At 41.4% G+C, this 13,997-nt stretch overlaps 1 protein-coding gene across 1 annotated transcript; it reads right to left on the bottom strand.

Moving 5' to 3' along the window:
• Nucleotides 1–1,280: 1,280 nt before the first annotated feature.
• On the bottom strand, nt 1,281–13,444 carry LOC142663976 (uncharacterized). Its single transcript, XM_075842835.1, has 2 exons — nt 13,335–13,444; nt 1,281–4,443 (listed from the first exon to the last, which is right to left on the bottom strand). The coding sequence occupies exon 2, from the start codon at nt 4,417–4,419 to the stop codon at nt 3,184–3,186; it is 1,236 nt and encodes a 411-aa protein (XP_075698950.1). The 5' UTR covers nt 4,420–4,443; nt 13,335–13,444; the 3' UTR covers nt 1,281–3,183.
• Nucleotides 13,445–13,997: the final 553 nt, after the last annotated feature.

The following is a 13,997-nucleotide window of genomic DNA, read 5'->3' as shown; positions in this document are numbered from 1 at the left end:
CCCCGTAATTTCAGCCGTAACGGCATGTGCAGGCGCTTGAGCGCCGCGTCAATTACGGACGTAATTGGCGCTGCTATTCATTGGAGTCAATGAATAACGGCTCCAATTACGGCCAAAGAAGTGACAGGTCACTTCTTTGACGCGGGCGTCTATTTACGCCCCGTCATTTGACAGCGGCGCGTAAATTACGCCTCGTGTGAACAGACAAACGTCTGCCCATTGCTTTCAATCGGCAGATGTTTGTCAGCGCTATTGAGGCGCTATTTTCGGACGTAATTCGGGGCAAAAACGCCCGATTTACGTCCGTAAATAGGCCGTGTGAACATACCCTTACTATGAATGCGAGCGGTGCCAAAAAGAAGGAAGATGGCAAGTGACGGGACCGTTCAGAGCGCCGTTAGAACGTCTTAGGTGAGTTTATTTTTTTTATATATTTTTAGTTGTTCGCCGGGTGCTGATGCAGCACCCATGCAGCGGGTACAAAAATGTAGTGACAGGGTGGGAGAGGGAAAAGTGGCTTGCCGAAACGGGGTGAATGTAATGTAGTGTAGTGTAGTGTAGTGTAGTGTACAGTACATTCACGGTAAGTTCGTCTCAATCGGGTTTACCATGCCCGCTTGAGACGAACATTCTCCCGATGTTGCTAGAACTACAGTATCTAGCAACATCGGGAGCGCGCACACTGCAGAGCGGAGCGGCTTGATTGACATCGAGCCGCTCACGCCCCTTTTTAGAAAAGATAACCAGCACTTGCTGAGTTATCAAGTGTAAAAAAAAGGCACTTAGGAAATGAATTTTTATTTTTTTTTAACACCAAATGTTTTAAAATTCATTTCCTGCTTAGAATGTATAAAAAAAAATTTTTTGTCAACTTGGGACAACCGCTTTAAGTTACGAATATGTCATTTTTTTTGTACAAGAGTTTTCTTACCACATCCAGATAGATCCTTCCCTGTTGACATTGGATACTTTTTCCACAACGATAACACCACTCGGTGACAAATTATCACAACCTGACGAAGATTGTAGATATTAAAACAGCTAAAAGTTGAGATGACAAATAGCAAACATACTGGCAGACAGCTGTCTTCTTAACTGTTAAAAAGGCATTCCTTGTTATTTGGCCTCTGAGTGCTCGGTCTCCACTAGAAACTACCAATGTGCTTGTCAGATGGCAACCTAAGAAATTGAGCAGAAACACCTAAAATGTTGAAGAATAATCAATCAAAACTCCTTATGTTCTTTAAATTTTTTATATATGTATATAAAGTTTGATTCCAAAGCAAGATCTGAGCTGGGTTCAAAGCGCTGGATAAGGCATCATACAACAAAATGTACAAATACATTTGCCAAACACACATCACATAATATACTGCAGTAAGAATTCTATAAAACTCTGTAAAAGTCAAAATTTTTACCCAAATCATAAAAACTGCCATATATTAGCAAACCAGAAGTTACGCTACGTTCACACGGTATAGATTTAAGACAGAATAATACGAGGCTAATTTCAAGGGAAAACAGCCTCAGAATGCCAGAGTTTTTGGAGTGGATTTTGGAGCTAAATTTGGTGTTTAAAAGCATATTTTAAGGCTTTTCTTTGTATTGTCAATGGAAAATCAGCTCCAAAAATTCCTCAAGAAGTGACATGCTTCTTCTTTTTAATGAGGCGTATATTTACGAGCCATTTTTTTTTTATTTCAGCAGCATACAAATGCACGTCATTTGAACAGCACAGTGTATTTCCCATTGAAATCAATGGAAAACTGTTTGCAGGCGTATTTCAAGTATATTATGGTGCGTAATACCAGCTATTTACACTACAAAATATGCCTGAAAATAAGATTTGTGAACATACCCTTAAAGTGACAGCTAAAGTTTGGTAATTTGTACATTGTAATTAGATCGCCCCTAAACTGTCTTTTTTTCTAAACTGAAGGAACCCAAGTTTGACAACCACATTTGTCGCGCTTCTTTGCACCCGTTATAGTTCAGCCATGTCTTTCTAATACACAGGTGCCCAAAATTGTACACAATATTCCATGTGTTGCTTGATTAGTGATTTTAGATGCATCTCATGATTTTATTTGCCTTGGCAACAGCTGCCTGGCATTTATTGGTGACAGTAAATTTAAATTTAGCAACAAGTCTTTTTCAGTAACAGTACCCAGTGTTTTACCATTTGAATGCATAATTGTAAAATCTGTTAATTTGGCCCAAGTGTATAACCTTACATTTATCCACATTAAACTTTGTTTGCCATTTCTCTGCCCAAACCTCCAGCTTTCCCAAATCCCTCTAGTATTACATTATCCTCCTCTGTGTTGATTACTTTACAGACCTCAGTGTCATCTGCAAATACTGAAATTATACTCTGTAAACCCTCTACATGGTCATTAATAAACATAGAAGAGGGCACAATACTGACCCCTGTGGAACCCCACTGGTAACTCACCCACACTGAGGATGTACCATTAATAACAACTCTCGGTTTTCGATCACTGAACTACTTGTTAACCCAATAACACATATTTTTCTCCCAGTCCCAGCATTTTCATTTTATGGCCATCTTTATATTTTGAGTGGAAATAATATTTTAGCTAATTTCGAGGTTACGTAATGCCTTCTCATTTTTTTGAGACTCCTAAAAAATGCTTCATTCCTAATATGCTCTCTTTCCAATTTATCTGTTTTCTTGTAGATTTACCAATAAACAATATAATAAAGAATACAATGAAGACCAGCCTGTGCCACTTGTTTACTTGGTATTCCTTTTGCTACCATCTTTAGAGTGAAGGGCTGATGTTTTTAGATCCAAAATTTAGTGCTAATTGGTTTATTTTAAAAAATATATAATGTTAGTATTGCATTTTTACATAAATACCAGTACATTTGGCATCACGGCGACAAGAGCTCCTCTGTTGCGGGTATGTACATGTAGAGAAATCAGGTGCAGGATGAAGCTGCCAAACCTGTGCGTGGTGGACCTTTGCAAAGCAGCTAAGAACCAATAGCATTCAGTTTCAGGCACACCAGTGTCTGCTTAGGACATAAAACCCTGAGGCATAAACCAGTAGAGATCTCATTACAGCATGAGCGTCAACTATAAAACGGCTACATGGATATATTTTCATATATATATATATATATATATATATATGTGTATGTGAAGATGAATGACAGCTATGGCCAGTAACCTTGTTTTATCTGCATGGCCACATACTGGCAGAAGCAAATACCATTTGCCAAATGCCCAGGGGCCAGTGGGTCACTGTGAGGAAAGTATTTCCTGGCCATACAGTTAGCATAATCAGATGAATATTGGATCATGGCTTTTTCCCACATACATTTTTCCAGTTCAGGGTCATGCTCAAAGGTAATTTGGAACATAGTTTTACATTCTTTTAAAGATACAAAAACAAAGTCCAAACTAGAGTTAGAAGCACAACCAGCAAGGATTGAAAGTTCAACTAAAAATAAATTGGCTTCACCAGTTCTTCTGCTCATGTTCCGAGTTATAATTTTTAACCTTTTCTTTTTCCAATATTCCAGCTTATATATTGCAAGACCAAATGCAAATAAACATATTGGTAAGTACATAAAGTAGTACCACGAAACGAGCAAAGAGCATGCCAATGTGAAAGTATATATAGAAGACATAAAGACTGAGCAGAGGAAAATTATTACAAAACCTTTAGTCCAGTTACTGTTTAAGACATGAACATAAGTTGGGGTATTGTTTATCAGTCGAATAGCTTTCTTGTATATTTCAGGGTCTTTCACAACTGCTTTGAGGGGGTCCGGCACACAAGTGTCAGAGAAAGCTCCATTGCCAGGTTCTTCGTCATTTTCATTTACTGCTGCCAGAGATAGCATATGCTTTCCACCATATAGTAAAGATGATTGGAAGTGAACCAAGATATCTTCCGTTTCCTTAGCATAATTCTTCAGTAGCCGGTTGCACAGTTTTTCAAAGAAATGCTCATCTTTAACTTCTAAGTAAGTTAAATGACTGAGATAAAGAGGCATTGGGCATGGCTTCAGCATGATAGGGACAACTGCTTTATCTGACTTACAGTCCTGGAACACAGAGAGATTTGCTTCAAAGAGGCACCACCGACTGTGTACAAAATCTGGGCTCAGCACCATTAAAATTTTTTGACTTTTCTGAATGCACTCAGTCAGGTTTTCTATGATTGTTTTTCCTGCAGTAAAGTCCCGATCATGAGAACAGATTTTAATACTTGGAAACGTAACCTCCAGTTTGAGGATCAGCTGATGCACCCAAGTAGAGTCTTCTGTACTGAAGCTTACAAAAACATGGTACATGTCTTTCTCCGTGAGCTTAGGAACGGATAAAAAATTTGAAAAATGTGACTTTGCTGAATCGCCATTTTCTGGATTTTGAGAACTTTCCATTTTTGCTCTAATTTCTGCTTACACCTATAATGATGAACCAGAATAAATAACATTAGTCATTATTGTGTACTGACGAAGGGTGCGAAACGCGCATCGATGTGTTTCTCTCTGAGACCATTGATAGCCATCATGCCAGCTACAGGTAATTGAGATCATCCCATGTCTCTGATCATTGTGTGTGTATATATCGCCATCAGTAAATCACTGTATAGACTGTGGATTGTGCTAGGGGGAATCAGGAATGAGGCATATTATATGCTTTCTCTGTATCCCCTTGTTAACCTGTTGCATATTATATAATCATTATACCTTTATGGCTATGCTGGCACTTTGCTGATGGTCTTAGAACTACCATTTTAAGTAGGTTTTAATTTTGTATGTATATTTGTTTGGGTTCTGGGGGGTATCCATATTTATGGGATAATAAAGTTTATATTTCCGGACAAATATATGTCTAGAATTATATTGTTGCACAAATTGTGTGTTTGAGACATGCATAGGTCTACTATAGTCATTATTGTTTACTTAATTTTTTCAAGACACAACTAGAGACCAAAATGTGTGTGTATATATATATATATATATATATATATATACACAGTGAAGGAAATAAGCATTTGATCCCTTGCTGATTTTGTACGTTTGCCCACTGTCAAAGACATGAACAGTCTAGAATTTTTAGGCTAGGTTAATTTTACCAGTGAGAGATAGATTATATTAAAAAAAAAAAAGAAAATCACATTGTCAAAATTATATATATTTATTTGCATTGTGCACAGAGAAATAAGTATTTGATCCCTTTGGCAAACAAGACTTAATACTTGGTGGCAAAACCCTTGTTGGCAAGCACAGCAGTCAGACGTTTTTTGTAGTTGATGATGAGGTTTGCACACATGTTAGATGGAATTTTGGCCCACTCCTCTTTGCAGATCATCTGTAAATCATTAAGATTTCGAGGCTGTCGCTTGGCAACTCGGATCTTCAGCTCCCTCCATAAGTTTTTGATGGGATTAAGGTCTGGAGACTGGATAGGCCACTCCATGACCTTAATGTGCTTCTTTTTGAGCCACTCCTTTGTTGCCTTGGCTGTATGTTTCGGGTCATTGTCGTGCTGGAAGACCCAGCCACGAGCCATTTTTAATGTCCTGGTGGAGGGAAGGAGGTTGTCACTCAGGATTTGACGGTACATGGCTCCATCCATTCTCCCATTGATGCGGTGAAGTAGTCCTGTGCCCTTAGCAGAGAAACACCCCCAAAACATAATGTTTCCACCTCCATGCTTGACAGTGGGGACGGTGTTCTTTGGGTCATAGACAGCATTTTTCTTCCTCCAAACACGGCGAGTTGAGTTAATGCCAAAGAGCTCAATTTTAGTCTCATCTGACCACAGTACCTTCTCCCAATCACTCTCAGAATCATCCAGATGTTCATTTGCAAACTTCAGACGGGCCTGTACATGTGCCTTCTTGAGCAGGGGGACCTTGCGGGCACTGCAGGATTTTAATCCATTACGGCGTAATGTGTTACCAATGGTTTTCTTGGTGACTGTGGTCCCAGCTGCCTTGAGATCATTAACAAGTTCCCCCCGTGTAGTTTTCGGCTGAGCTCTCACCTTCCTCGGGATCAAGGATACCCCACGAGGTGAGATTTTGCATGGAGCCCCGATCGATGTCGATTGACAGTCATTTTGTATGTCTTCCATTTTCTTACTATTGCACCAACTGTTGTCTCCTTCTCACCCAGCGTCTTACTTATGGTTTTGTAGCCCATTCCAGCCTTGTGCAGGTCTATGATCTTGTCCCTGACATCCTTAGAAAGCTCTTTGGTCTTGCCCATGTTGTAGAGTCAGACTGATTAATTGAGTCTGTGGACAGGAGTCTTTTATACAGGTGACCATGTAAGTGAGCTGTCTTTAATGCAGGCACCAAGTTGATTTGGAGCGTGTAACTGGTCTGGAGGAGGCTGAACTCTTAATGGTTGGTAGGGGATCAAATACTTATTTCTCTGTGCACAATGCAAATAAATATATATCATTTTGACTTTCTGTTTTGTTTTTTTTTTATATATATAATCTATCTCTCACTGGTAAATTTAACCTAGCCTAAAAATTCTAGACTGTTCATGTCTTTGACAGTGGGCAAACTTACAAAATCAGCAAGGGATCAAGTACTTATTTCCTTCACTGTATATATATATATATATAAAAACATCGAACAGTAACCTTATATAGGAAAACAAAAAGGACATTACAGGGGATACTGGCACAGAAAATATTGAGCATAGAAAGAAGCTGTACACTGGTATAATACAATAAGCCTGAAAGAGGAATAGACCTAGCTGAGGTGGATATAATTTTCCCAAGACTGGATTGCAGTAGCCAATTTACATCTCTAGGACCAAACACTAAGCTCATTAGGGCCCATCCATTTATTCTCACCCACACACCATATGTTAATAAAATTGGGTTAACGTGAAAAAAATTATTATTGAACATTCACAATACAAAAGACAATTCTTGTAGAAAAGCATATGTAAAGTATTCTATTGGGGCTTATAGCACTGAGGTATATCACATATGTAAGTAGTGAATGTGGACTACTGCACCAACAAACACTACAGGAGCTATACGGTTAATACTATTTTAGTTTGGTCATCAATCCATTTTAAATCTGTTGTGAAATAGCCTTTATACACCTGCACTTCACATGGTCACGTGGGATGAAACGTCATTTCAGGAGGCCGGACTGCAGGACGTCAGAGGGACGCATCGCCATGACGACGGGTAAGTATAGGCTTTGTTTTCACTCGTTTTCCGAAAACAACAGATCTTTCGGCCAAAAAACTGCACCACAATTTGGTGCGGTTTTTCAGCAGAAATTCTCTACAGGGTCCAGGGCGGTGTACTATTATGCTACGTATCCACCATTGGTAAACATAGCCTGAGTCTGACTCCTGAGGCTTACAGATAATTCTGAGTATTTATATTCTTGCGGCGGACACGTCATGAGCTCATCGCTGTCAATCGGTATACAATGAACAATACACACATTTAATCACTTGCATTTTATATTCAAAATCAATACTTGTGGATTAGTCTTCTCGGCAGTGAAGCCTTTCACTTCCTATTATAGATGGAGAGTTGTGGGCAGCCTTGACAATAGGCCAATAGGGATCATCCTCCCCCCACCCCAGATTTTGGAAGAACAGGGGTATCAAGTAAATGCACCAGTGGTTTATAGAAAACAAGCTGAAGACCTTTTCAGGTGCGTATCAAATTGGAATTCGGTGTTACTGAGAAGGAATTCTTATATTATGCAAAAATACTACACTTTATTAAGGCACGTGAAGATAGTAAAATATTTGTAACTGGGGATCATATACTATTTTACTTAATAGCTAACTCTCCGCATAGAAAGAAAGTGGCTTCTAAGATATATTGTGTGCTATGTAAGGAAGACGAACAAAGATAAGAGCTTTGGGAGAATGCACTTAAATTGGTTTCGATAACAACATATAATAATGTAATTAGAATTTCACAGTTATTTATTTTACATGATGCCTATTATACTCCTTAAAAAATGTAAACAATTCTATCCAAAAGGTGAATCCGGATGTCCTAGATGTAAACAATTGGAGGCGGACTTGGTCCGTCTGTTGTGACACTGCCCCAAGCATCGTATCTATTGGAAGAAAATAATTTGAAGAAATTGAGAAAATTGGAAGAATCCATATACCTTGGGACCTTATACAGAGTTGGGGAGAAATTGGGGTATCACTGGGGATCCTAAGAATGTTAAATTATGGTTAAAAGCACTACACATGACTAGAAGGGTCCTCTGACATAATTGGAGGACAAGTAAACCACCTGGATTTGAAGCTTGGGTCAGGGCAATGAGGGGATTGATCGCCTCAGAAAAGAACTACTGCGGAGAAAACAAACAATTACAGGAATTTGAAAAAAGATGGCAGTGTTGGGACGAAGGCTATATTTAAGAAGGAGAATATATCAATTATTATTATAAATTTTTTTAAATGTCTTTTTTTTTTTTTGCTCTTTCCTCCACGGGAGTTGGGGTATGTTTGAATCACAATGGATTCAATTATAGGGGGGCTATAAAGTATTTTAATGTTTATGTACCTATGTGAATGTTATTTTAATATTATTATAATGACTAATGTATTACAAGTCAAAGTATTACAGGGTATTAGAGCCACTAGAGAACTGAGAAATATGTTGGCGCTTTACCTATAAAGAGCAATTTTACTATTATTATACTATAATATGTTGGTTGTTTTTTAAATGTATTGCTCTTATGTGAAAGAAATAAAAAAAAACAAATAATTTCTTTCAAAACACATCCAATGCATTTCCACTGCCTGCTCTCCCCCCTCACCAGGTAATGAGATTCCTTGGGGGGAGGGTCATAAACCGTCCCATGGCCCCCCCCCCTTGCACGTGCATAAGCAGGTGATGCCATACAGACGTGCACTGACAAGATATAAGAGGGGCAACAGCAGGGGCGTACCTAAAGGCTCATGGGCCCTGGTGCAAGAATTCAGCTTGGGCCCCACTACCCCTCCCCAACACCACTAAACCCCTGCGCATGCCTATGCCCAGCCGCTTTGCCCGACAAACCCCATGAATGACTCCACAGTATTATGCTCCCCATAGCCACACACACACACACACACACTATAATGTATAATGCCCCCCATAGCTGCACCCACAATATAATGCCCCCCATAGCTGCCCACAGACAGTATAACACACACACACACACACACACACACACACACACACACACAGACACACACACACACTATAATGCCCCCAAAGGCTGACCAAACAGTATAATGCCCCATAGCTGCCCCCATACAGTATAATGCCCCCATAGCTGCCCACACACAGTATAATGCCCCCCATAGCAGCCCCATACACTATAATGCCCCATACACTATAATGCCCCCATAGCTGCTCCATACAGTATAATGCCCCCAATAGCTGCCCCATACAGTATAATGCCCCCCATAGCTGCCACCAACAGTATAATGCAACCAATAGCTGCCCCATACAGTATAATGCCATCCATAGCTGCCCCATACAGTATAATGCTCTCCATAGCTGCCACCTACAGAATAATGCCCCCATAGATGCCACATACAGTATAATGCCCCCATAGCTGCCCCATACAGTATAATGCCCTCCAAAGCTGCCACCTATAGTATAATGCCCCCCATAGCTGCCACCAACAGTATAATGCAACCAATAGCTGCCCCATACAGTATAATGCCATCCATAGCTGCCCCATACAGTATAATGCTCTCCATAGCTGCCACCTACAGAATAATGCCCCCATAGATGCCACATACAGTATAATGCCCCCATAGCTGCCCCATACAGTATAATGCCCTCCAAAGCTGCCACCTATAGTATAATGCCCCCCATAGCTGCCACATACAGTATAATGCCCCCATACAGTATAATGTCCTCCATAGCTGCCCCGTACAGTATAATGCTCCCATAGCTGCCCCATACAGTATAATGTCCCCTATAGCATAATGCCCCCCATACAGCATAATGCCCCCCATAAGGTTTAATGCTCACTCAGCAGCTACCATATGAACCCCCTCCCATACCCAGTATAATTCCCCCATATGTACCGAATAGAAAAATAATAACATAATTACTTACCTATCCACGTTCCCACGACGGGTGGAGGATCCTTCTCCTCTGCACTGTGCTGTGTGACTCTGGGCAGACAGGCGCTATGATGTCACAACATTGCGCCTGCGCCGAGCCGATCGCGGCACAGTGAATGCTGGATCATGGCTCCAGCATTGCACTGAACTGTATTTGCGTCCTGAGGACGCAAATACAGTTGGAAGCGCGACCAGCGCTGCGTGGCAACCAGGGTTGCCAACCTCCACTTCAGAAATTTCTGGACAACTGAGCTAAAATTCACAGACAGACCAAAATTTTTACAGACACATTACAAAATCGTTGCCTGTGCACTGTGCAGTGTGCTAGGGGTGACTCACCAATTACAGCTCCGCTTGTAGCTTTCCCCCGATAACTTAGGTGGTTTTCTCTGATTTGAGTTCTTGACGTTCTCTTTTTTTTCTCATCCCAGACCACTGTGATGACTTATTCCAACCACGACTCGTCTCTGCAGAATTTGACACACAGACATGTTCTACCCCTTGTAGATAGCGCCACACAGCCCATCCTTGTAGATAGCGCCACACACAGCCCCCTTGTAGATAGCGCGCCCCCCTTCCCTTGTAAGTAGCGCAACACAGCCTTCTCCGCCCTTACTTAGTGCGGAGTGCGGTAGCCTATCGCTACCACTCTCCGCTCTGCCTGACATGACTCACCATCAGGAGAAGGTGGTCTTGAAGCGAAGCGGCACCGCAGAGGATCACTTTTGACTGGGCTCGGTGACGGCACAGGACTGGACCAGTCCAATCACCTGACCTCATATCAGGTGACTGGATTGTTCCACTCCTGGCACCAACCTCAGTTGGCAGCAGCGGGCCTGCATATATTAATATTCTGCATTTGCACTGCGCATGTACATTTTGGCGCATGCGCAGTGCAAAGATCCGGGAGACTGCAGAAAAATCCCGGACAGTGTTTTTTTCTGCTGGATGCTACGGACGGCAGAACACCCATTTTTGCGGATGGTCCGTAAATTTACGGACGGTTGGCAACCCTGGTGGCAACAGGGGCCCGGTCGCAACTTCAACCATTGCCATCCCTATAGCTACGCCACTGGGCAACCAGACGCCAATAGCTCTCTTGTTCCTGACTCACCAATCTAGGACCACATGCATTGCTAAGTATCCTTCCCCTCGCTCTCCCCTCTCCTACCCTTCTCCCCATAAACCCTGCATTCCCTGGTAATCTTTTTCCTTCCCTGATCTACAGATTTCCCCTGGTATTTAACCCCTTGAGTGTATAGGGAAAGTTAGAGCCAGGTGGGGGTGGGTCACAGAAGCAAGCATGAGTGAGTGCACTGTAATTTGTATGTATGTTTAGATGAGTGGGTGGTGGTGTAATATAGTACTGTTGATTTCTTATACTGTGCCACATATAGTGTGAGTATACTCAATATATATTAACTTGTTATGTGTATTGTGGTATACTGATACTATACTGTGAATATTTACTGTGTTTGGTGTATTTTATATCTAAGAGTGATTACGGTTTGTATTAATAAATATTACCTTTATTTACTATACAGTCATATACACTTAGCAGCAAAGCAAGTAGACTAATGTTAATACAAGAGAAAGGGATGGAAGCTAGGCATAACCCTAGTGACCCTGATATAAAGGAGGTAGTAGTAGTGGGCGACACGAACCAGTGAACCCCACTGTTACACTAGCTCTTTAACATTGAGCAAGCACACCTACCCGATGGATCCAGTTATGACAGGGTTTATGTACAGGGATAATTACTGATTTATACAGGGATGATGGGGGTTAATACAGGGATGATGGCTGGACTACCCATCCTCCCTGTATATACCAGCCATCATCCCTGAATATAACCCCATCATCCCTGTATATACCAGCCAGGCTGGTATACAGGTATGATGGGGATTATATACAGGTATGATCGGGGTGATATACAGAGGTGATGGGGGTCATATAAGGGGACGATGGGGGTTATATACAGGGATGATAGCTTGACCAGGCATTATCCATGTACATAACCCCCATCATCCCTGCATACAACCCCCATCATCCATGTATATAACAGCCAGGCTTGTATATACAGGGATGATAGGGGTTATATACAGGGATGGGGGTTATATACAGGGATGATGGGGGGTTATATACAGGGACGATGGGCGTTATATACAGGGATGATGGGGGGTTATATACAGGGATGGGGGGTTATATACAGGGACGATGGGGGTTATATACGGGGACGATGGGGGGTTATATACAGGGACAATGGGAGTTATATACGGGGACAATGGGGGTTATATACGGGGACGATGGGGGTTATATACGGGGACGATGGGGGTTATATACGGGGACGATGGGGGTTATATACGGGGACGATGGGGGTTATATACGGGGACGATGGGGGTTATATATACACGGGGATGATGGGGGTTATATACGCTTTCATTCACTTTCAGAGAGGACTGCAACACTTTCTAATGCAAACTCCTCAGATTTCAGAGAAAAGATAAAAGGCTATGTACACCGTCGAAAGTGATAGACACACACACATATATATATATATATATATACACACACACACACACATATATCAGTTTGTTTGGTGCAACTTTCTAACTAGTTTTCATTAAAAATAAATTTAATGAAGGGACTGACTGGTTCAGTGTCAGTGGGTCCTGCATGTCTCTGACACGCAGGATGCACCAGTTATCGATCGCATCTAAGTTATGAACTTAGATGTGATTGAAACAGCTCGATCCTGCGTGTTACATGCGTTGGGGGGGACCACTCAGAAATGTTTTGCCCCCCCCTGTGCTAAACCCCTAGCTACGCCCCTGGTTACCATAGTTTGATAATATTTTAAGTTCAGTTAAGTAAAATCCCATGGGTCTGAGTATTGCGGACGCTACAATATGACCTTATTATGGCCCTCTGAAATGGACCTAAGCAAACAGAGCCAATAAGAACATTAGTAATAATGCTATATTATGTGTTAGCATCTTGTTTTGGGCTTTCTTTCTGTAGGTATTCTACCCTTACAAGTGAGTGTTGAACATCTGAAAATCCAGTTCCTATCATGTCCGATTTGTTACCAACTAAAAGAATTGTATTATGTATTGTAAATAGCAAAGCAAGAAGCTTTTGCATGCGTACCTCCTCTTATAAGGTAACATGTTAGTTCATTTTGGGTCATTGTAAAAAAAAAAAAAAACACCTACCTGGTTAATGCAGATGTATACAAGATCAAATCCTTCTTTGTGTGCAGTAACATCCAGAAAGTAAAAAGATTTAATTAATTTGCAAGCAGTTTCAGAGATCGTTCTGCTGACTTTTGGTTTCATTTCTGTAGAAGACCAGCTCCCCCGCCCATTCAGAATGCATGTACACTGTTTCCGCATTCCCTTTGAATTCTTTTTTTTAACCAGAAATGTGGACTGAACATCTCCAGCCTTGAAAAGCATTCAGAAACCTATCAGGCTGGATTCACACGAGCATTTTCGGTCCGTAAAGGACGGAACGTATTTCGGCCACAAGTCCCGGACCGAACATCATAGTTATGTACGACGCTAGGAGTCCCTGCCTCGCTGCGGGACAACTGTCCCGTACTGTAATCATGTTTTCAGTACGGGACAGTAGTTCCACGGAGAAGCCGGGACTCCTAGCGTCGTACATAACTATGATGCTAGGAGCCCGGCTCCCTGCACTGTGTTCGGTCCGGGACTTGCGGCCTTTACGGGCCGAACATGCTCGTGTGAATCCAGCCTAACACTGATCAAATGATCGCATAATGAAGTCCCCTAGTGGGACTAAAAAAAAAAAGTTTAAAAAAAGTTTAATAAAGTAAAAAAATACATAAAAATCCCAGGTAAAAAAAAATGAAA

This window comes from Rhinoderma darwinii, chromosome 11 (genome assembly GCF_050947455.1).
Source record: "Rhinoderma darwinii isolate aRhiDar2 chromosome 11, aRhiDar2.hap1, whole genome shotgun sequence".
NCBI classification, from domain to species: domain Eukaryota; kingdom Metazoa; phylum Chordata; class Amphibia; order Anura; family Rhinodermatidae; genus Rhinoderma; species Rhinoderma darwinii.
This window is presented reverse-complemented; position numbering and strand designations above follow the sequence as displayed.

Excerpts from the sequence above, each read along its gene's own strand:
- LOC142663976 (XM_075842835.1), bottom strand. The coding sequence starts at position 4,419 with ATGGAAAGTTCTCAAAATCCAGAAAATGGCGATTCAGCAAAGTCACAT.